The sequence below is a fragment of the Danio rerio genome, chromosome 23, assembly GCF_049306965.1.
Source record: "Danio rerio strain Tuebingen ecotype United States chromosome 23, GRCz12tu, whole genome shotgun sequence".
NCBI lineage: Eukaryota > Metazoa > Chordata > Actinopteri > Cypriniformes > Danionidae > Danio > Danio rerio.
Window position 1 is genome coordinate 10787501 of NC_133198.1, and position 23000 is coordinate 10810500.

Consider the following 23000-nt stretch of genomic DNA (forward strand, 5'->3'; position numbering starts at 1 on the left):
GCTCAATAAACATTATGAAACTTTTCTTCTTATTATTATTGTCAATGCTGAAAACAGCTGCACTGCTTTATTTTTTAAGTTACTCCAACTCAATATGGATGCTTCCATTAGTCTCACAGCACAGTATCCTGTGATGTGTTCTTACCATAGTTATTTCAGTAAATGAAAACTAAAGCTAAGACTAAAACTTTTGGTCGAAATGTCCCAAACTGTAGTATGTTGAAAATTGTATGTCAAAGGTTCCCGGACTGTACTATTAATTTCGGTAGAAATTCAAAGCGTAGAACGGTCCAATCCATATGCTAACTGCTAATATTGCCCAAAATACATTGCACATTGGACATTAAGAGGTTTGTGTAAACAAACTACAAACACAGCCGTCAAATAGAGAGGCTTAAAGATGTTTTAATGACCAATTATTCACATCTTACCAACTTGAAAATATCTGAATCACGTTTTCAGTGTTATATATTTTATCTGCAACATTAGCGCAAACTTATATAAAGACTTGTTTGGGGATTAACTTATCCAAAGACATAACTGAGCAACATAATGAGGACATAATATATGCCAAAACTTGGTAACTCTTCTTTACACACTCTAAAGTATGTACTTTTTCTTCGCGAAAAGGGTGCACTTTTAGAACATAGTAAAAGGATGCGAATAAGAATGCACCATAAAACTAAACAAAAATATTAACAGACACTAAAATAACTCTGAAATAAAATTATAATTAGCAGAAATAATCCTTTTCATAATTAATTAAATCTGACCTACGGCTATTTAGAGAAACACATGTAGATGCATATTTACAGACACATCAGCCAAACACATGATTACATTTAAAAACAACACTTACATAACATTCTATAGAAACAAAATATGTCTAACTTTTCTTTATTAGCTAAAAAATGGAAACTAGACATGTTTAACTACATATACAGTATGATCTTTATCATTAAGAAGATTGTCTTTATGACAATATAATGAGTTTATCATAACGTTTTCTTTTATTTGCTGCATTTGTATGGTTTTGGATTCAGTGATCGTTTAAACAACCACTTTAATTTTTTAACCAAGAGATTTTAACAAGAGTTAACCTAACACATGCAAACATTAAACAGTGCTTTTGTTGGCACAGGATGTGTTCTACTCTGTTAAGCTAGCATTACCTGAAGCATTAACTAAAACTGAAACTAAATCCATAAATAATAAATACATTGTCTCATTTGTTAAGTATCCATAGGGGCAAGAAGTGTTCTTGTTTTGTGCATTGTATTGTCATGTTAAGTGCATTTATGAGGCTAAAGGTGACTTAACCACATGTGTGGACAATAAAAACATCTAATTAAGGCTACACAATATATCATTTCAGCATCTATGTGTGCGCAATGTGTGAATCTGCAATTGTCACATTGCAGTAGGGGTGTCAAAATGAACTGTTACTTTGGTGCACCGTGATGCAGATGAGGACAATTATGTACTGACTTCATTTATCTCCTTTGTGCAATGTCGCAGTATAATACTATGGCGAAGAAGGCGAGGGCGAGTAAATAAAATGCTCCTACTACTTAAAAGGTAGATAATTATATGCACAATTCAACTGCTTGTGAGTTTGCTGGTAAGTCTTTCATTGACACTGAAGAAGGCACAGCACACGAGCTGAGAAATGCTGAAAAAATCCTCTCTCTCTCTCACTTTGGACATTTGACCCGCTGGCATGTTTGTGAGGTAACTTTTCCTCTCCTCCTGGCTGTTATACTTGTGCATCCAGACACGAGCGTGTCTGAGGTGCGAGCTTTCTCCACTGAGTCTATTATGGATCACCTGTCATAACCACGAATCATGCGCATATAGACTTAACCGCAGCTGTTCTTCCCGCGTCATTCATCGGTAAACAGCACTTTCATTTTTAAACATTCTGTTAAGCGGGTGAAGACAATGACCAATCATAGGGGTTTAAGAACTCGCTTGACAGTGTTTAAAATGCAAGCGGGATAATATTTACATTAGTTTATTTGGTAACACTTTACAATGGTTCATTAGTTAATGCATTTACTAACATGAACTAATCATGAACAACACATGTACAGCATTAATTAATCATAATTCAACATTTACTAATGCATTATTAACATTCAAGTCCTTGCTTGTTAACATTAGTTAATGCACCATGAGTTAACATGAACTAACAATGAACTACTGTATTTTCATTAACTAACGTTAACTAACATGAACAAATGCAGTAGTAAATGTATTGTTCATTGTTTGTTCATGATAGAAAATGCATTACTTAACATTAACTAATGAACCTTATTGTAAAGTGTGACCGTTTATTTGCTATAAATGCTAATGTTGTCTTCTGTGCATGTTTTGAAGTTTTGTTTGAAACATTCAGAAAGAGTGTTTTCTTTGAGCAAGTCAAATTAAAGATACAGTACATAAATCATACTGCTTGTATCAAAGGACAAAATTGCATTACAAATAATATATAAATTTTAATATATTTATAGATTTTAATTTAAAAAATTGTGCTTTAAAGAAAAAATCTAATTATGTATGGAAAGCATCGTCAATGCACCGTGATGCACCAAGATATCAAATTAAACTGAATCAATGGCATGATAATTGTAATTGAACCATTAGACTAGTGTAGGTTCACACCCCTACATCGCAGGATATGCAAAGTTGAATTGAAATTACAATATCCAGGAACCAGTTTAGAAATTGATTTGCAGATTCATAGCAAAGTTTGACCCTAATAGAGTAAAAGATTTTCACTTGGATGTGTTTTTAAGATCAAGAAATCAAACTAATTTAAACCAAGAAAGTCTAAAGTTTGCGGTTTTAAAAAAAGATTGATTGTATTTATTTAAACATTAAATACATTTGAATAATATTAAAGTGTTGTTCTTCAATGCTGTTATGCTTCACAGAAAAGCATAAAGCACTAAACAAATAATTATCTTAGTTGAATTTTATTAATACATGCTTTCAAATTGTTTGTTTTATAGAGATATGAGTAAAAATATGAATTCTTTCTTTGATTTATTTAGGTCATTGTTTATAAAGTTGTATTGATATTGCAATATTTACTACAGAAAAACAAAATATCGCATTGTCAATTTGTCCAATATCCAATATAGCCCCAACATCTAATTCAATCAAATAAAAAAAAATTGATCACACAAAATAATAACTAAAAAAAAACATTAAATGAAATGACCTAAAACTAAACTGAAAAGATCAGCCAATTTAAATAAAATATCAAAATAAACACACAATTTCAAAACGCAAAACTCTAGATAACCTGGATGTGTTCTTACCCTGAGGCAGTGCGCTGGCCAGAGCTGACGGGACAGACAGCAGGCCCTGTCTCTGCAGGTTGAGCAGGTGCTGCTGCTGAACGGAGAGTAACTGTTGCTGTATAGCCATCTGCTGGGTCATCATCTGCTGTGAGGGATACAGAGAGAGACAGACACTTGAGGCTCACAGTACAGTCCCTGCTGGAGCTTTCATTCACTCATAGTATTGTGGCGCAGCCGGCACTTTCACTCAAGTGTGTGAAGCTGCCGCCCCCACAGTGTCTTCACTTGCTCGCAGTCCCGTGAAGCCGTCAGAGGACAGCAATGTGGCATGTACAGACAGCGGAGGACATGGGTAGTAAATGGCTCATGTGGTATATTGTGATGTTGTTACCTCTTTACTCGGTTTCCCAGCATGCTGTTGCTGCAGGAGCTGCAGGTGGAGCTCCTCTTGCTGTTTCTTGTAGAATTCCTGAAGCTGTTGCTGAGACACAGAAGGATTCAACAACACATTAACACTAGAAAACAACGTCAATGAAAGTCAGTTTAAGCATTAGTAAAGGATCATCGCATAAGCTCAAAACAAGTTAGTTAAACAACAGCTGTTGTCAGTTCTACCATTAGCTAAGTCAACGGATAATGTACGTGTGTCAATCGATTAGAAAAAAACACTCACTCAACCACTTTCCTTTTGGCATAGTCCCTGATTTTATCAGAGTTCACCAGTGGAATGGACCACCAATTATTAGGAAATCAAAAAAAAAATTTGTCTAGTAAACATTTGTTAAATAAGGATTATTTTGACATCATGTACACCACTGTTTCTCAACCACGTTCCTGGAGGACCACCAGCTCTGCACATTTTCTATGTCTCTTAATCAAATGCACCTGATTCAGATCATCAGCTAACTAGCAGAGACTAAAAGACCTGTAATGGGTGTGACAGACAAAGGAGACATGCAAAACATGCAGCATAGGTGGTCCTCAAGGAATGTGGTTGAGAAACACTGATGTACACCACACTTTACTTATCACAAACTTAATTGAGTTTCTTATGTTAAATGCTAAACAATATATTTAAAAAAAAAATGCTAAAAATGGCTAGCCACTGACTTTCATAGTATTCGTTTTTCCTACAATGGATGTCAATGGTTACATGCTTACAGCTGACTTCAAGATGTATTCAAACTCAAAGGTTTGGAAACACTTGTGGCTGTGTAAAATGAATACATTTGCATTTTTGAAAATGAAATTTAATTACTTTAAGCTGCAAAACTTAATTTGTTACCCCTTACTCTCTTTACCTATTTTGTTTACTTTTCTGACTTGAATGCGAAAAAGAGGCATTGGGGAAAAAATAAGGTTGGAAAGCAGCAGCTTTTATTTCTGCTATAAAAGCCGCAAAACTACACTGCACGCTAGTGATTTCTGTTAGTTGTAGTACAGGTAAGATAGTGATGTGTGCTACTTTTTTGTTATTTGCCTTTAAATCAAGGCGTGATTGGTAAAGTTTAAGTTTTGTCTAGCTTCATCACTTTAAAAACATGTCCTATAATATTTATGAATCGTTCTTGTTGCCTGTTATGGTGCGTTTACACCAGACGCGGATAAAGCATCAAGCGTCAGTGATTTAGATGTTACGTCAATGCAAAGCTGCAAATTGACATCCAGCGGTGCATTTCACACGAATGAAGAGGCGTGAATGATGCGATTCGCACGACTGAAGCAGGTTAAGCAGTTTGCATGTATCGTTTGAATTAAAAAATCTGAACTTCAGCGAACATTCATATTGCATTAACCAATCATGAACTTGCTCTTGTAGGGGCGTTATTACAACATAGTGCCTGTTGTAGGTGTCCTGAGGGGAAATCCTCTTGCCGACACCGAAAACAGCTCATCAAACTATGCTCGGTTCAGTCAGAAGCACTGCTGAAAGCTTCCATCATCCATCATCCAGGTACAGTTTCTGGAGGAGTTGATGAACTCACGGAGCTGGGTGCACCTCTAAAATTATCAAGTGGACTCAGACATGGCGCCAAACAAATCTACGCTTTTTTCAGCCTGCCTAAAGCACATAAGCACAGCTATTCTCTCAATAAAACCCTTGTTAGCCATTTAGCAACAAAGCTGGAGTCACCAATCAAAAAGAAACCCTGTCCATGGCATAAATCCGCTTCTATTGTGAAGTGAATTTGATGTGCGAATGAAGCAAGTAAACTCAAAATGTTCAAGTGTCTATTTACGCACGGATAGCACGATTTATTCGCACAAGCCCTATCTGGTGTGAACACAGCATTAAAATGCAGATGACAATAAATATCTACACCTTAAAAGCAATCTAGTTGAATACTGCACAGTTGTAAATGAATAGACAAAAACACATTTTAACTTCAGGTGTAAAGAGGGGCCACAAGCATCATTCCTCAATATAATAAATTGAAGCAACGTGAGGATGATGAAATGAAGAAAGTTTTTATCCATATTAAACATGGAATCACTATATTAATTGCAGTTAATTTAAGATCAATATTTACGTCAACATCCCAAATTCTTTTAATACAATACAAAATAAAAAATAGTCAACTTCATCTAAATAACTTGTATCTCTACTGTTCGAATCTTTTGAGTACAAATAAAGTTTAAAACCACTGCCCTAAGTCCATAAAAAGAGTTGTGGTGCTTATATTCTGCTGCACCAACCCTGAATAGAAAAACATTGGTGTGTTTGTGTGTGTGTTTACCTGCTGTATCATGAGGGCCTGCTGTTGCTGCAGTAGCAGTTGGAGCTGCTGAGGGCTCAGGACCTGCTGTTGGAGGATCTGCTGCATCTGCTGAGGGGTGATGGCCTGAGGAGTGATCATCCCCGCTGATACAGACACCTACAGGCGCACACACATACACACACACACACACACAAACACATACATTGCTTACGTCACTTATCACACCCTACTGGTTTATTAGGTTTGTCATAATGCCAAACCTGTAGTAGGCAACACTAGTGTAACTGCAGGACATCAATGAAACTTTGAAATCTTTTTTACAAAATTCATGTTAAAAAATCATATAATAATCAGGTTAATTTAAATAAAAAAAATATAAACTAGATAGATGGATATAATAAAATGTTTTATATAAGAAAAAATCTCAAAATGTATAAACTTCAACAAAAATTAAATACAAATTTAAATAAAAAATATAATAAAATTAATAAAATAAAATATTTTATAAAAGATAGAATCTCTAAAAATATATAAACTAATAAAAACTAAATACAAGCTATATATATATATATATATATATATATATATATATATATATATATATAAATTAATATTTATATATATAAATAAAAAAAGTAAACAAAATGTTTTATACAAGATAAAATATATCTATATCTAAAAATATATCAACTTTGATAAAAACTAATTACAAACTTATATTTATAAATAAAATTAAATTAAATAAAATATTTTTAATTAATTATTTTTAATTAATAAAAAATAAATATTTTGTATTAATTTATACAAGAAAAATCTCAATTTATATATAAAATTGAATTGATTTTAAATTTGATTTTATTTATAAAAATATAAATAAACTTTAATAAAAATTAAATACTAACTTAAATAAAAATAAAATAAAATGTTTTATACAAGATAAAATCTCAAAAAATACAAACGTCAATAAAAATTAAATACAAATTTAAATTAAAAAAGATTATATATATATATATATATATATATATATATATATATATATATATATACATATATATATATACATTTATATATAATAAAACATCTTATTTTGTTTTATTTTATTATATATATATATATATATATATATATATATATATATATATATATAAAATAAAACAAAATAAGATGTTTTATACAAGATAAAATCTCTTTATATTGGAAAAAAACTGAAAATAAATGTTTAAAAAGTAAAAAAGTAAAAAGGAACTATTGTTGACGAATAATCAATTAATTCTTGGCAGAACTTGACAGAAAAGCAGGTCTTAATGTCTTATCAAGCCAAGCGCTGTCTATTGTTATTTAATAATGCTGCAAATTAAAACTGCCAATACTAGCAATATCCAGATTGTTTAAAGGATATTTTGCCAACCATTTTAAGGAGGCTAATATAGTTCTTCTGGTTGATTTAATCAAGATGAACAAGACTTCTGCATCTGCACACCTTGCAACGTTAGCAAGATCAAGAAAGAAAACGCAAACTCCAAGAACAAAGCACTTTCCACAAAACCCAATTTCAATTCTCATCCCCAAGGAGAGTAAACACTTTGAAAAACAAGTGAACAGCTAAAAAGAGATACCAGAGTAAGACTGTGCCAGACCTCTTTGTATATTTTATTGTTTAGACATTCGGGGAATAGTTTCCAAGTCCTCTGGGCCTCAACGGTCAACATCAACAAGACCACATAAACAAATACACAACCAATTTCAAAATAACAAGGCTTACAGTCCTCAATAAAATGCAAGGACGAACCCTTCTGCCTGCAATTGGAAAAACGTCTTCGGCAGGCATTCATTTCAGTTATCTCGGTTTAATTTGCCCATAAACCGAGGCAAACAAGCAGTCAAGATTACGAAAGACAAATGCATTATTCATTTGTTGACAGCAGCTCAAAGACTGACATTAAAAATGCTACCGACGAAAACAGAAAAACAAAAATACCCACAACAGAGGCCAGCGTTTTAAATGTAAATGCAGTGGATTCACAATGAGTTAGTCCATGCATCACTTGGCCTCAAGCAATTACCACATCTCAAGCCAAACACACACACACACACTCACACGCACAAACACACTGTGGCTGCTTTTAAGATGTTTACAATAAACATAAACAGAATAATTAAAGTCACATTTACGGATTCGTATAAATAATACATGCTGGGAGTACACAGCAACTGTAAAAACAAAACTGGAGATTGCATTTTAATTAAGTCTGCGAAACACAAACAAACACGCATTTCCAGTAAAGAAGTCTGTGTTCAGTCTCATATAAACACACTGCTGGACTGAGATACTGACTCTATGAGAGAACAATAACAGCTGACGCTTGTGCTCTCAAGCCTTTCCCATACAATGGGTGTGTGTGTCTGTTGATCATGGCACTAATCCTGAACCAAAGAAGAAAAAAAAGCTTCACCCAGAAATGCTCATTTAGACATCTATTTGTATGACTTTAAGGAACACAAGAAGGAAATATTTCATTGAATATTTGCTGCCTTTTCCCCTCGCTCTTGATTACAATACATCTAACCTGGTTAATTTCAGTGCTTGAATGTCTGTCTTCAAAGTAATTACAGATGCTTATGATTTCAAAACAGATACAAATGCAGATATAAAAATGGAATTTATGTTACCGCTGAAAGCCACAAAATCAGGCAAATTTGGGATAATAATAATTCAAAAGTATGTTTTTAGTACAACTACCTAAACATAATACGTCTAAAGCTGGTTTTTCACCATCATGCTGAACAACAAAAAAAAAAAGGTCACAAAAGCAAATACATTTTTTTTCAAAAAGTTTGAGAAAAATCCAAAATCTCAAAAATATATAAACTTTAATGAAAATTAAATATAAATTTGAATAATAAACATATAATAAAATAAATTAAAAATAAAATATTTTATACAAGATAAAATCTCTAAAAATATATAAACTTAAAAAAAACTTAAATACAAATTTAAATAATAAATAAATATATAATAAACTAAATTAAATATTTTATACAATATAAAATCTCAAAAATATAAGCTTTAATAAAATCTAAATAAAAATTTAAATAATGAATATATAATAAAATACATAAATACATTTGTAAAATACATTTATACAAGATAAAATCTAAAAAAAATATGTAAACTTTAATAAATATTAAATACAAATTTAAATAATAAATGTTTCCCAAAGATGGGTTGCAGCTGGAAAGGCATCTGCTGCCTAAAACGTGCTTGATAAGTTGGTGGTTCATTCTGCTGTGGTGACCCCTGATAAATAAAGGGACTAAGCCGAAAAGATAATGAATAATAAATATGTAATAAAGTTAAATATTTTTATACAAGATAAAAATTCTAAAAATGTATAAACTTTAATAAAAATTAAATACTAATTTAAATTATATATATATATATATATATATATATATATATATATATATATATATATATATATATATATATATATATATATATATATATATATGTATATATATATATATATATATATATATATATATATATATATATATATAATAAAATAAAATGTTTATACAAGATTAAAACTCTTAATATTAGACAAAACAAAGAAAAGAAAAAAGAAAATCAGTAATGAAGTTAAAAGAGGAAATTAGCAATAAATTATTGAAATAGATATTAGATATTATCAATATATATATATATATATATATATATATATATATATATATATATATATATATATATATATATATATATATATATATATATATATATATATATATATATATATATATATATCTGATCTTCATCATCCATATTATTGTTTAGATTACACTTGCGTTATCAAGACAAAAACTGACACATTAGTATTACATACTACAGAGTTCAGTTATAAGCACCACTGTGGAAAATGAAAGCGTACTGACTGGACTGGATTGACACAGAATGGAATAGATAAGCCAATAGTTTTAGAGGTTGGCGATTAATCAAAATAACATAGCATAAATGACTGATCACAGGGATCCCACCCCTATTGATCACATCTTTGATTAGGGCTGCACGACTTATCAAAAAAAGATCACGATCTCGATTCGACCCTAAACACAATCTAAATTAAGCTTTTCTACGATTCAGCGAATTAAATTTTCAAGCTCAGGAGAGAAGGGTAAAGGCGGCCGCACAAATATTCACAGTAACATTGACACCTTCAAATGGCATTAAAAGTGTCACATACTGTATATATAAAGTATAATTCACCCAAAAATGTCCTTTCTGTCATAGGCCCCGTTTACACACAAGTTTTGCTACGGTTACACCATACGTCTACTCTACGCCGGAGTTTTCGAGCCCCGATAACGGAGCATTTTGAAAAAACTGGAGAGGCCGTTTTCATTCTAAAACGCTGCTGCTCTGTCTCAGTGTGGATGGGGGGAAAACGGAGACATCTGAAAATGAAGGCGGGGCTGCCGACATTCGCCTCTCTGATTGGGGCTTTTTCCTCAATATTAAGTAGCCTAACACACACAGTTCAGTCCTGCATCCTCTTCTTGTAAGTTTAGACTTCTTAAGTTTGATATGCAGTGTACTATATAAAGTCAATCACATCGCCCTGGCTATGCTGTTTTACTGTCTTAACAAAAAAAAAATGATGCAAGTTGCTAAGTTGATGTTAGCAACTTAACAGATATCAAAAATGTTGAGGTGTCGTGCAGCTGCATATGTCCGTCATCTTCATGCATATTTATAACAAAACGGAGCCTATAACATGCCTACCTGAAAATACGAACATAGCCTCTCTTTCCCTGTTTTAATAATCAATAATGGCCATTTTAAAGGTATAACATACAATACGTTGATACAATATAGGAAATAAAGGCAAGCGATCAGTCAATTGTGCAGAATCGGTGTCTACGGTTGCATTATTTAAGATATAAACCTAACTTATACTTGCGCTCAGCCAAAACACGTCACCTGAGAACAAGTAATATATTCAAAAGAACCAAGTCAGGGAATATGTTGTTAGATATAGACAACAAGATGAATTATATATCACGTTTAACAAATATAGTGAGATTAGATCCAACGGGAGATCCTTGATGAACAGTCCGACGTGCACAGTTCTCATATGGGTATGTGCCCAAAGCACGCTGCAGCGCATGCAAGAGTGTGTTTGTCTTTGGTCACGTGATGTGCGTTTTCTCTGTTTTAATGTAGACGGAGAGCTGTACAGAAACACTGAGTGAAACACTAGTGTGGACGCGGATCGTTTTCTTTCTAAAACGCCGTTTGAAAACTAAAACGCACTAGTGTAAACGGGGCCTTAATGTAATAATGTATTCGTGGCAGCAAAATCACACCTGCGCTGACCACAAGGTGTTAATATATAATAAAACAACTGTATAATTATGAATAGTTATATTCTGCTGTCATAATTTTACTGTGAATTAACAAACAGGACATTTTGAAAGTCTGTTTAAGTACACCATAATGACTACAAAATTTAGCATTTTTAAGCAACAGTAGACCTACACATAGGCCTAATATTATTATTGCTGTTTTACCATATGTTTGAGAATTAACAATAATAATAGGCTAATCATATTAACCTTTATTTTACATTTACAGAATCATGAGAAAATCGTGATCATGATTTTAAGAAAAAGATATCGTGATTCACATTTTTGCCAGAATCGTGCAGCCCTACCTGTCACTGTCATGCACATCTTGTCAGGGAAGCATGGTTGTGTATTATTAAATCTGCTCTGAAGACGAGAGTGCAGTCTCGTGCGAAAACCTCAGACATGAAGAAACTCAGAAAATCCTCAAGGTGTTGCATTATAAACAGAAGATCTAACTGCTTTCATTGATTCAGCATGACTACAGATTCATCTCACATAGGGCTGAACAATAGATAGTTTGAGCATCGTTATCGCAATGTGTGCATCTGCAATAGTTACATAGCAGGACTAGATTATTTACTTATGATTAAAAAATGAAGATATTATTAAACATTTTTTATGAACTTGATGACCATGTTATTTTATGTTTGATTGTTCAATTCTGGCAACACAGTGGCGCAGTAGGTAGTCACGCAGTAGGTAGTCACAGGTCGCTGGTTCGAGCCTCGGCTGGGTCAGTTGGTGTTTCTGTGTAGAGTTTGTATGTTCTTCCTGCGTTCACGTGGGTTTTCTCCGAGTGCTCCGGTTTCCCCTACAGTCCAAAGACATGTGGTACAGGTGAATTGGGTAGGCTAAATTGTCCGTAGTGTATGTGTGTGAATTGATGTTTCCCAGAGATGGGTTGCAGCTGGAAGGGCATTTGCTGCGTAAAACATGCTGGATAAGCTGGCGGTTCATTCCGATGTGGTGACCCCGGATTAATAAGGGGACTAAGCCGAAAAGAAAATGAATGAATGAATGAATAAATGAATGTTCAATTATGTACTTGAATACTGTTAGAGTGGCCAGAATATCATAAGAACTGTTTATTTAACTTTTATTTTTAATAAGTTGCATTTATATAAGCTTGCAATTTGTTTTATTTTATGCAGATGCACTGCACAGAAAAACAGCTGATCATGCCAGTAATTCTGAATGAATAAATCTTTCCAAATAGAGCCATTCAAATCATCTGGTGAAATTAGATTCACATCGCAATATACATCGCAGCAAAGCAAAATATTGCAATGTCAGATTTTTCCAACACTGTGCAACCCTAATCTTTTATTCATTCATTCTATTTTCTTCGGCTTAGTCTCTTCGCCTCTCCAGGGGTCGCAACGGCAGAATGAACCGCCAACTTATGTTTCACAAAGGGGATGCCCTTCCATTTGCAAACCAGTACTAGGAAACACCCACACACTTTCACATGCCCACACATACACTATGGCTAATTTAGTATATTAAATTCACCTACACCCCATGTCTTTGGACTCAAATCAGCAACCTTCTTGCTGTGAGGTGACAGTGCTAACCACTTTGCCACCATGTCACCCCCTAATCTTACAGAAGGATTAATTCAAACACTCGACTGAAGCAATGAAGTGGGTTGGGAGTAAAAACATGTTATTTAAAAAGTGGCATTTTCACACGCAGCACGAGCGAACATTGTCATCAATACAACAAATATCTCGACTAATATAGTCTGATTAGTTTGATTTGGGTTTTAAACGTGAATTGGCATAGCTTGTCAAGAGTACTACGACTCCGTGTACTAAAGGCTGCTCCATTTGAAAGCTGAAGATGCTGAAGATATATTAGAACTGGCTTTACTGACAAAATGCGCTTTAAAATCCGCTTTAATTAATCGGCCAGCCCTAAAATTGATTCATTCCGGTAGTGGAAAAGCGGCTTAAGTGTCTGTGAACATTACACAATATAACATTACATAATTCTACTAAAATATAGAGAATTCTTTTTTATAATTCTTTTTTCTGGTCTTTACCTTTAATAAATAGAACAGTAGAGAGAATTGACATGAAAGCATGGGAAGCAGCAAAAGAGGAACGATCAGAATAGAACAGCGAGTCGGGAATCAAACTCGGGAGTGCATGTGTCGACGCACTAACCACTAGGCATTAACGAAATATACAGAAATCACTTAATATATGTCTACTTTTTGTCTTAAAGACTATTTTGATGCCAAATTATGAAATGAGAAAAAATGAAACAATTCTAACAAGAGGTGTACTTAAAAACTTTAATGCAGCACAGAATTGTCCTGAATTGCAATACAAAAAGTGATAGAAAAAAAAAATATCAAAGGGTTTTGCGAAATTTTATTTATACAATTTATTTTAAACTACATTTCTTTATCTACATTGCATGAAAAAACAGTGTTGTTTTTAGTGATGTTTTTCACATTGAAAACCCCAAGCCAAGTAAAGCCCTACTGGCTCTTGATTCATTTAGTGTCGGACATGACTGAAATTAATCACTTGCGGTTCAGTAAGTAAGTCAGATTAATTCAGTAAATGTTCCAATTGATTCATTGTCGCTTTCCTGGTTGACTGGGTTTATTTTTGTTTGTTTATTGTTGTTATTATATTTCATTCTGCAAGCTGACAACTCGGCTAAAATATTCTTCTGGCGTAGTACTTTGCATTTAACAACAGCACACTGGCAGCCTCCTAAAGTGGTGTGGAAAGCCAGTCAGAGTGTATGTAGATTTCAGTTTTTGTCATTAAAAGAATATGAATTTAAAAAGGATGATAGGAGCCAGTTTTTGCTTATAAACTCTATATGTTGTTGTGGATACATGACCACACCTGAAAGGGAACAGATTTCCATGAAAAATAATTTTTCCTTACAATAATGGTTGACGATTAATAATGAATACAAAAGTCATTATTTATAATTATCCAAGTAAAACCACCTTGCATCTTATCTATATATTAGCATAGAAAATATCTAATATCTAAATATTAATCAAAATATAGCTGATTAAGTCTTTGCATGAAATTAATAGGAACCTATAATCTAAGAATGACCAATATTAATAACCCAATTGGGTTATAACTTATGATTGGGTAATAACTTATGATTGATGACTTTTCAAAAACAGTTTGAAAATTATGAAATCTATAAATAAAAAACCAATGAAGCAAAATAAACTATTTTAAAATGTTTTGGCAAAATACACAAATACATTTTTTAATTTTTTTTATTTAGTGCCAAATGTGGGTGAGGTAGGGGAAAACAGACTGGATAGTTTTTTGAACCCAACATAACCCCATAGAGACTTTTGACAACAAGACCCAACTACATATATCTGGGTCCAAAATATCACACACACACACATACTAGTGTTAAGTTCAACATAATTGTTGAAATAATTTCAACATAATTCTCAACATAATTTTCGTGACAAACAGGTTTTCTATAGACAAAAACTAGACGAGTTTTTATAGGCAACTTTAAAAATATACTGTTATTTTTGTTGACTATTAAAACGAGACGAGCATGTTGATGAGGGATGCATTTTGGTAAATATCCAATCAGAATTAATCTTGCTGTGTGACCCACATTTGAAAAGTAACTGGTATAGCCTCTCGCTGACCTTTGGGAATTTAACCATTGGGGTGAACATTAAAAGGTTTTCAATCGGTCAGTCTTAAATTCATATGATCAAGGGAGTCAAGATAACAAAAATGCCTTGAAGTGAAGCGCACATATTACATATTACTTACGATATAAATTAACACTGCATATCTAATTTTTGGTCTTCAATTAAATGCTATATTCCATATTTTATTAAAAAAAATTTGTATAAACAAATGTATGCAATGTTTTAATTAAATCAAACCAAATATATTTTAGTAAAATATTACAAAAATTAGTTGACTAAAACTAAAATGAGTCAGAAGACTAAAATATGACAGACTAAAATTAGATTTTAGTCAAAAGATTAAGATTAAAACTAAATTAAAAATTGCTGTCAAAATTAACAGATACATACAAACAAATCCGAACAAATGAAAAATGTATTTTAAGGGTCTTAAAAAATGAAAAGGTTAGCTTCAATTAAAACAGATAAAATGCTTTTAAACTCAAAATTGAAAGATCTCTTCCTAGTCAAAACAGAACTGAATGCATTACGAGGGTTAAAGTGTAAACTATACTGATTCTATCTCTAAAATCAACACAAACTGCACTTAAATATAAAAGACAAACAGCAGCCTACCAGCAAATGAGATCTTTGCTTGTGTGAGAGTTCCAAAAAGACAAACTACTATGCCTTCGAGTCTCAACACAGAAATATTTGAAATGTCAAAGCCTGAGAAGAACATAAGCATGCCAGCAAATTAATGTAAATATTCTCTCTCGGGGGCACGGTAAGCGCTGATGAGTGTTGTCTCCATGACAACAGACAAGTCCAAACATTGTTTTGTTGTTGTTATTGTTCTTGCCAGTGTGTCAGAGAACCAACTCCCCATGAGTGAGTACATGTCAACAAGCCATCGCTTCTGAAAACACAAGCCATAAATCAACAGGCTTCAGCAGCCCAAAAACAAATAGAGCCCGTTGTTATTCCCCTTCAATACCTTGAACAATTTTGGTGTGGTTCCCCGCCCAAAGTAAAAATAACATTCTTTCCTGCACTGTGCATCTGGGTAAATATAAATTGCAAAGGCAAGGGGGAAAACACACACACACACACAGGAGGGGAAATAGGCACAGTTGAACATAGCCTTTAAAAGACAAAGAGAAGTAATTCAGGGAATAAAATTACAGCTCAAAGACAGTGAGCCACAGAAATAAGGTCCCAGTGACCATTCAAGGCTTTCAGCCTTATGTCAGATCAAATATCACAGACCTGATGGCCATTCACTTAGTCAGTCACTCCCTCTTTAAGATCAAAAATAGACAACAAAAAAGACAAGAGTCAGGAAAACTTCCGAAACACAATACTCTACAACAACAACATCAGCAAATAAACGGCACGAAAATCATTTCATTAGAAAGAAACCTTCAAAAAATGTATTATATTATATATATATATATATATATATATATATATATATATATATATATATATATATATATATATATATATATATATATATATATATATATATATAAATTTATTTTATATTTTATTTTATAAAATATTATATATGTGTGTGTGAAAAAAAAACATATTAAAGGGCAATTAAAGACTGCTCCAAACAACAATAAAAAAGTTAATTGTAAAACACCAAAAAAGGAACATACATGTAATAAACCCCCAACAGAAGTCCAACAACTGAACACACTTAAAAAAATGCAAATATTACATCTCTTCCTCTCACCGACTAAACTACCAAAGCTGATCCCAGTACTCACAGACCTTGATAACTCCATGGGCAGCAGGAACAGAGAGCAGCGCAGAACGTTTGAAGACTGGTGAGAGTGTCAGTATCCTCCTCCTGTTCTTTCAACTAACCAACCCCCGCTGACCAATCCACCAGCCCCTCCAATAACACTCTCACTGGGACATCAAACCTAACAACCCATCCAGTCACGTGACTCAGCCTGGTAATCCCGCCCAGTGCACTTGCCGTAAAGGCACGTTGACTTGAAGCGCTGATGATCTGAACTCTGGTTTCACCTCGCATTCACATGAGATGCACGTAATAAGCATTCAATTCATGATGAATAAATAAAGGCAGCTGTGCACTGGGTGGCATACAGCGTGTTTGTTTGCGGCTAAAGCTCTACAGCTGTCTAATTCCCCTCAGTAGTGAAGCCTTATCTGTTAACCGACAAGACGGAAAACAGTCGTTTTACAATAGGCTACACACAATAAAGTGGACTTGTAATCTTCCATCGTAACAATATGTAATGATAAAACACGCCCTCATTGCCCCATCTGTTTATGATCTGTTGAAGGCAGCATAAACAAGTGGGTTTGTGTAATAGTGTAAACAACATGGTCCTCTGGAGGTGTGTGTGTGTGTGGTGCGGGTGGAGGATCTACCTGCGTGTCTGCCTCCTTTTCTGTGCTCTTGGGGGACTTCTCACCACTTGCTTGCTGCTGCTGCCGCTTCTGTTGTTGTTGTTGAGCAACTTGTAGCGCCTGAAGATGCCAAAAAAACAATAACAAGTTTGTGATTGGTTTCTGAGCTGCTCAGCTCTCCCAGGACCACTAACGCTGTTTGCAAGAAGTGCAGATGCATAGGCAACATATTTTATAGTCTAGATTGTTGATAATGAAATGAAAGTAGTTGTTTTTTGCCTGTTTTCAGTGTTAAACAAAAACAATGTACTCTGCTTGATGTTATTCCGAACCGTCGTGTGTACGCTTACGCTACCGATTCAAAGGTTTGGAAATGAATGTTTTTATTCAGCAATGGTGATGCTACATTGATAAAAAAGAAACTTACAAAAGCCATTAAAAAACAAATGTTGTACTTTTTTACCAGTTTCCACACAAAAATAAAACTGAAAATCCATTTTCAACATTAGCCATGTTTCCATCCAAAGAGGCTAATAAAATTTAAGCGTAAACCTGGAATAGCGCATAAAAGACTTGCGCATTAAGCAACGTTTCCATCCAATGAGTCAAAGGGAACAAAATCTTCCTGATTAACTGGTGCCGAATATCAACATTAAAAACAGAATTTACAGGTTCACTAAACCCTCGAGTACTTTTATTTTGAGACTTTAATAGATTTGTGCATGTTGAGCATCAGTTAAGACAATGTTAGCACCTGTCAGCTTTAATTGTGGGAAAACTGGATAATTTTGAGCTTTTGTCAGCTAATTTCAGCTTCTGGGTTTAAAATGATTTTTGGGGCGGGATCAAAATCGGCGACGTAGCGCAAAACTGCAAGTGCAAAGATGACACGTCGGTTTCTCATTATTAATCAAAGCTGCATTTACTTATCCTATGAGAAGAGCCGGCTTCTTAATTATTCATGGCTGCACGTGCATTCAGACCCGGGGATTGAGGAGAAGGAGAGTCCTCATTTATAGTATTTATATGAACACAATTATCTTTAAAATTATATGAATTGTGGTTATCTGTATATGAAATTATGAATAACAAATGTAGCATGTCATTAATTTACTGTTTATTTATTTGCATTTTAACTATGTAAACTATAAAATCAAGCGTCTCCTTACAGTTTGTCTCATTTTGTGAGCTAACTGACAACAGTTGTTCACTCCCCTTCTTCACCCCTGCTCTGCTGGCCACGCCCACACTTGCACTTTTTTTGCGAAGCTCCATGCCCAATATGATGCATCTTTGTGGTGGCGTTTAAAGGCGTGCGACACGGAGCACAGACGCTCTTGATTCTGGAGCTAATTAAAGGTGCAGTAGGTGACTGTCTTCAGAAACATTTTTTGTTGTTCTAGTTGAAAGTCTCTTTACCTTCCAATAGTAATGATTAAAGTAAATGATCTAAATGTTTTTATATGTATATTTATATTGTGGGTAAGGCATAAAATTAAATGTTCATCTAATTAAAAAAGTGTCCTGTTTGTGCACAGCTCTGCTGTTTGTGCATACACGTGCTGCGCATTCACGAGAAAGAGAGAGAGTGCAGGGGTAAAAACATGCTGAATCGAAACTTTTTTTAAATCCTGAATCAATATTGGAGTTACTTTTGTACGCTGAAGGAAGGATGACACCATGACTGAAGTATTTCTCTTAGACAGGTAATGTTCTGTTTTTAAAACTATTTTTGTCATGCAGAGCTGATGTAGATTGGGTTGTTATCAGCAAGGTCCCAGAACAGATCATGGTAACGGATACGGCAAGTTACTCGAGTATGGAGAGGTGTCGCGCATGAAAGTGGAGAGCAGGGTTGGGGTGATTAGTGGTCGATGCAGGGGTGTCGTGGACGAGAGTGAGCGGAGCGGGGGTTTTGCAGAAGAAAGTGAAGAGGGTTGGGGAGTTGCGGAAGAAAGTGAAAGTAAACATCGGACAGAGGAGGAAGGTGGTTGAGGAGGGTAAAATGAGGAGAAATAGCATGTAAGTTTGGCTTGTAAATTAGTTTAATAATGAGTGTAATTCCTGCACGCCGCTGGCCAAGCTTTAGCTTTAGCTCAACACATGAGAGAGGGTTTTAGGAGGCGTGGCTTTGGACGGCAGGGGAAGGACGGTGTTTTAGAGATTTATGCTAACAGGCTAGCATTGTGGCAGATCACCTACTGCACCTTTAGTAATATAATTAAACTAACACAGAAACAGTTTAGGCGTTTTAAAACTACTAAAACAACATTTCAGATATTTTTACAATGTGCTCAGCCTGCAGGTTTGTCCAATCACGCACATTTTTATCATCACATGATCTGTTATAACAAAATCACATGACTTTTTTATGTTTACACTGGAATTTGTTCAGTAGAAGTGTTTCCATCGCAGTTTATGAGCATCTTTTCCAAGCGAATAAAAAGTTTATCCTACTTGGTTATGTGAATATGTTTTGATAAGCATTTTCAAAATGTATACGCATCTTGCCGTTTCCATCAACCGGTTTATGAGCATCTCCAAAATGCAAATAAAAATAGGTGGATAAAAACAGCTATTGACAATGCATTTTTATTGAGCATCAAATCAATATATTACAATAATTTGTAAAGGATTGTGTCACACTGAAGGCTAAAGGCTGACTAATACTTCTATGGCGCAGCCTCTCAAAAAAAGTAACTACATGCAGCAACAACGCGTAGCGCAAGCTCTGTGATTGGTCGACTTGGTCATGGGGATGAGTATGAGCAGGGCTGAGAGCTGTGAGCCCGATGGAGTGAGTGTTTACAAGTGTCGAGTCCCATAAAGGTGCTCCAGATGGAAACTTTTGTTTTGTGTTTACCTTATGATTAAATTTGTTGTACGTCAGCCAGTTCCCACCTCTGAATGAGCAAGTTTTATCTACTTGTACATTAAGGTAGCATTAAAAATAAAAATAAAAAAACACCCGTGAAGAAACTTGGCACAGAGGAACATAAACACCTACTGCCAGATAGTGTTTCGGATGTGTTATTGCAGAGCAACACAAACAGCACGTAAAACTAAAAATGAACGACTACGTGCAAATTATGCGCTGTGGGTCATGCTGATCACTAGACGCAGAAGTACAAAAAAAGTCTAGTCTGGTACACACCAAGTCGACGCAAAACAACTACCACCAACGAAACCCAACTGTTATTACCTCTGATTGACTTGTGTCTGGAAAAAACTAATAAACACAAGACAGTCGAAAGCAAACTGAAACAAAAGCGCTTGTTCTGTGCCTGCATGGGTGGATGGGCTTTTTCGCACCAGCAGAGGGCAGTTTTTGTTTTCTTGTTTACAACAAGAGACCTGAACTTCCAACATGAGCATGCAAAGCAGCGTTCAGTACCATTATGACAGTAATTGCCACTTTTAAGAGATTCGCTTTGCTAATTTAATACTCTACAACAGAGATGCCCAAACTAGGGTCTGCGGGCCAAAGTTGGCCCATGGTAAACTTTGATTTGGCCTGCCATCCCATCCAAGAAGAGAAGGAGAATGATGGGGATGGATCATTTCAAATTTAATGTAAACTACAAAAAAAGCTAACTAAAAATAAAGGTTTCAATTTCAATGCTGTAATTTAGTTTAAAATGTGCATACTGTCACCCGACAAATAGAAGACAATGCAGAGATTCTGCTTGACTAGGGTATTAAGTATTGAAGTCCACTGTGTGATAAATGTGATTGTTTATGTTTTTGTTACAATAAATGATCATTAAAAAGTTGTACTGCATTAGTTAATACCATTTAAAGTAATGTTTTCTATTTATTTTGAAATATTTTGAAATTTTTGAAATATTTAGGATATTACTCATGGCAACTTTAATGTTAAATAGTTTGGCATATTTTGCTTCGGCTCACGGCTCTTAATGATGTTTGGTTTATGGCTTTTTATACGAAAAAGTTTATATCATTTGCAAATACTTAAGAAATGTAGTGAAATTACAGCATGCCTCTTTGGGTTTCATCTTGACTTGAATTGTTTACTTGCTAAGTCACTTCACTATGTTACACTCGCACTCTGATTCATTGCTAAATAACCAATCAGAGCACTCTCTTCAGTTGACGTTATTTAAATATGCTTAATTAGGCCAACACGCTCCGACGTTAATCCGTCGAGAGGCGATGTATGACACACCAAATCAACTAACCAAACCGATGCACAGACAAAGCCCAAAGGAGGACCATCAGCTTGGTGTATCCCAGCCCTAAAGGAGAAATAGCTGCTGAAAATTCAGCTTTGCATGACATAATATATTCCAAAGCAAATTCTATAAAATAGTCAACATCCAGCGAGTAAAGAATGTGTAAAGTGCTAAGACCTGTAATCTTCTATAACAATTTGTTTTATTCCTGGCAATTATTCTGCTTACTGTAATGTTATTACATCAAAACAAATTTGCATAATTACTATAGTATGTACAGCAAATGCCCTTTCATACTTAGCAGATTAAATAGTGAGTTACAGCACAAGGAACTCATTAATCAAAATAATAGATTCTTATGTAGCATTTTTTATCCAGTACAAACTTTAAAAAAATGTAAATAATTAAAAACAAAAACTTTAATTAAGGCAAAGTTTCTATTAGATGAACTATCCTTTTGTACAGCACCGCAAAAAATATCAAAGGGAAAGACAGGATGGGTATCGATCTGAGTTTGAATAAAACAATGGTTAATTATTGCGCATGGACCGCAGCCAGAATGCAACTCTCTTGACAAGCCCTCGCAGAACAAATGATGATTGCACAACATTTTTATTTAACAATAACCTGCAAACATCCTGCTACAACAGTCACAAACTGAGGATTCAACCTTTGACTCTGTTAACAGTCACAGTCCTATCTAATGCTATCACACATTCCTCCAAAGACTATTACAAGGTAACATTTGAGAAAAAAAAAACATAATTCTTTGCATCAGCCTATGGAGCCAGATCAAGCTCAAAAATAATACATTTAGAAAATGAAAGTCATACATGCACAGCACAGTTTATATTGACACAATCTAATTTGTAAATTCAAAACACAATTCATAAATACAACACGCAATTTGCAAATTCACAAGTAAAAATCATAAATATTTTTGTCAAATTAGTTGGATTCAAGTATATTATGAATAGGGTTTACCTACGCATAGGATTAGTGTATTTTTAAAACGTATTTTGAATTTACGAATTGGATGAATATATATTTACGAATCATGTTTTGAATTTACGAATTGGATTTGTGTATTTTTAAACCGTGTTTTGAATTTACGAATTGGATTTGTGCATTATTAATTCGTGTTTTGAATTTATGAATTGGATTTGTGTTTATGAATCATGCTTTGAATTTACGAATTGGATGTGTATTTATTTACGAATCATGTTTTGAATTTACGAATTGGATTTGTGTATTTTTAAACCGAGTTTTACATTTACGAATTGGATTTGTGTATTTATGAATCGAGTTTTGAATTTACGAATTGGATCTGTACATT

At 34.0% G+C, this 23000-nt stretch overlaps 1 protein-coding gene across 4 annotated transcripts in view; it reads right to left on the bottom strand.

Annotated features, from left to right (window-relative positions):
- Positions 1 to 23000, bottom strand: part of foxp1a (forkhead box P1a) — an 84904-nt gene that overhangs the window by 27649 nt on the left and 34255 nt on the right. Inside the window, exons 3-6 of one of the 4 annotated variants that reach the window (XM_005161959.5) lie at positions 17493 to 17591; positions 6047 to 6184; positions 3700 to 3789; positions 3327 to 3453 (exon numbers count right to left, since the gene is read on the bottom strand). In XM_005161959.5, the coding sequence (XP_005162016.2) occupies positions 3327 to 3453; positions 3700 to 3789; positions 6047 to 6184; positions 17493 to 17591 (454 nt within the window). 4 annotated transcript variants of the gene reach the window in all.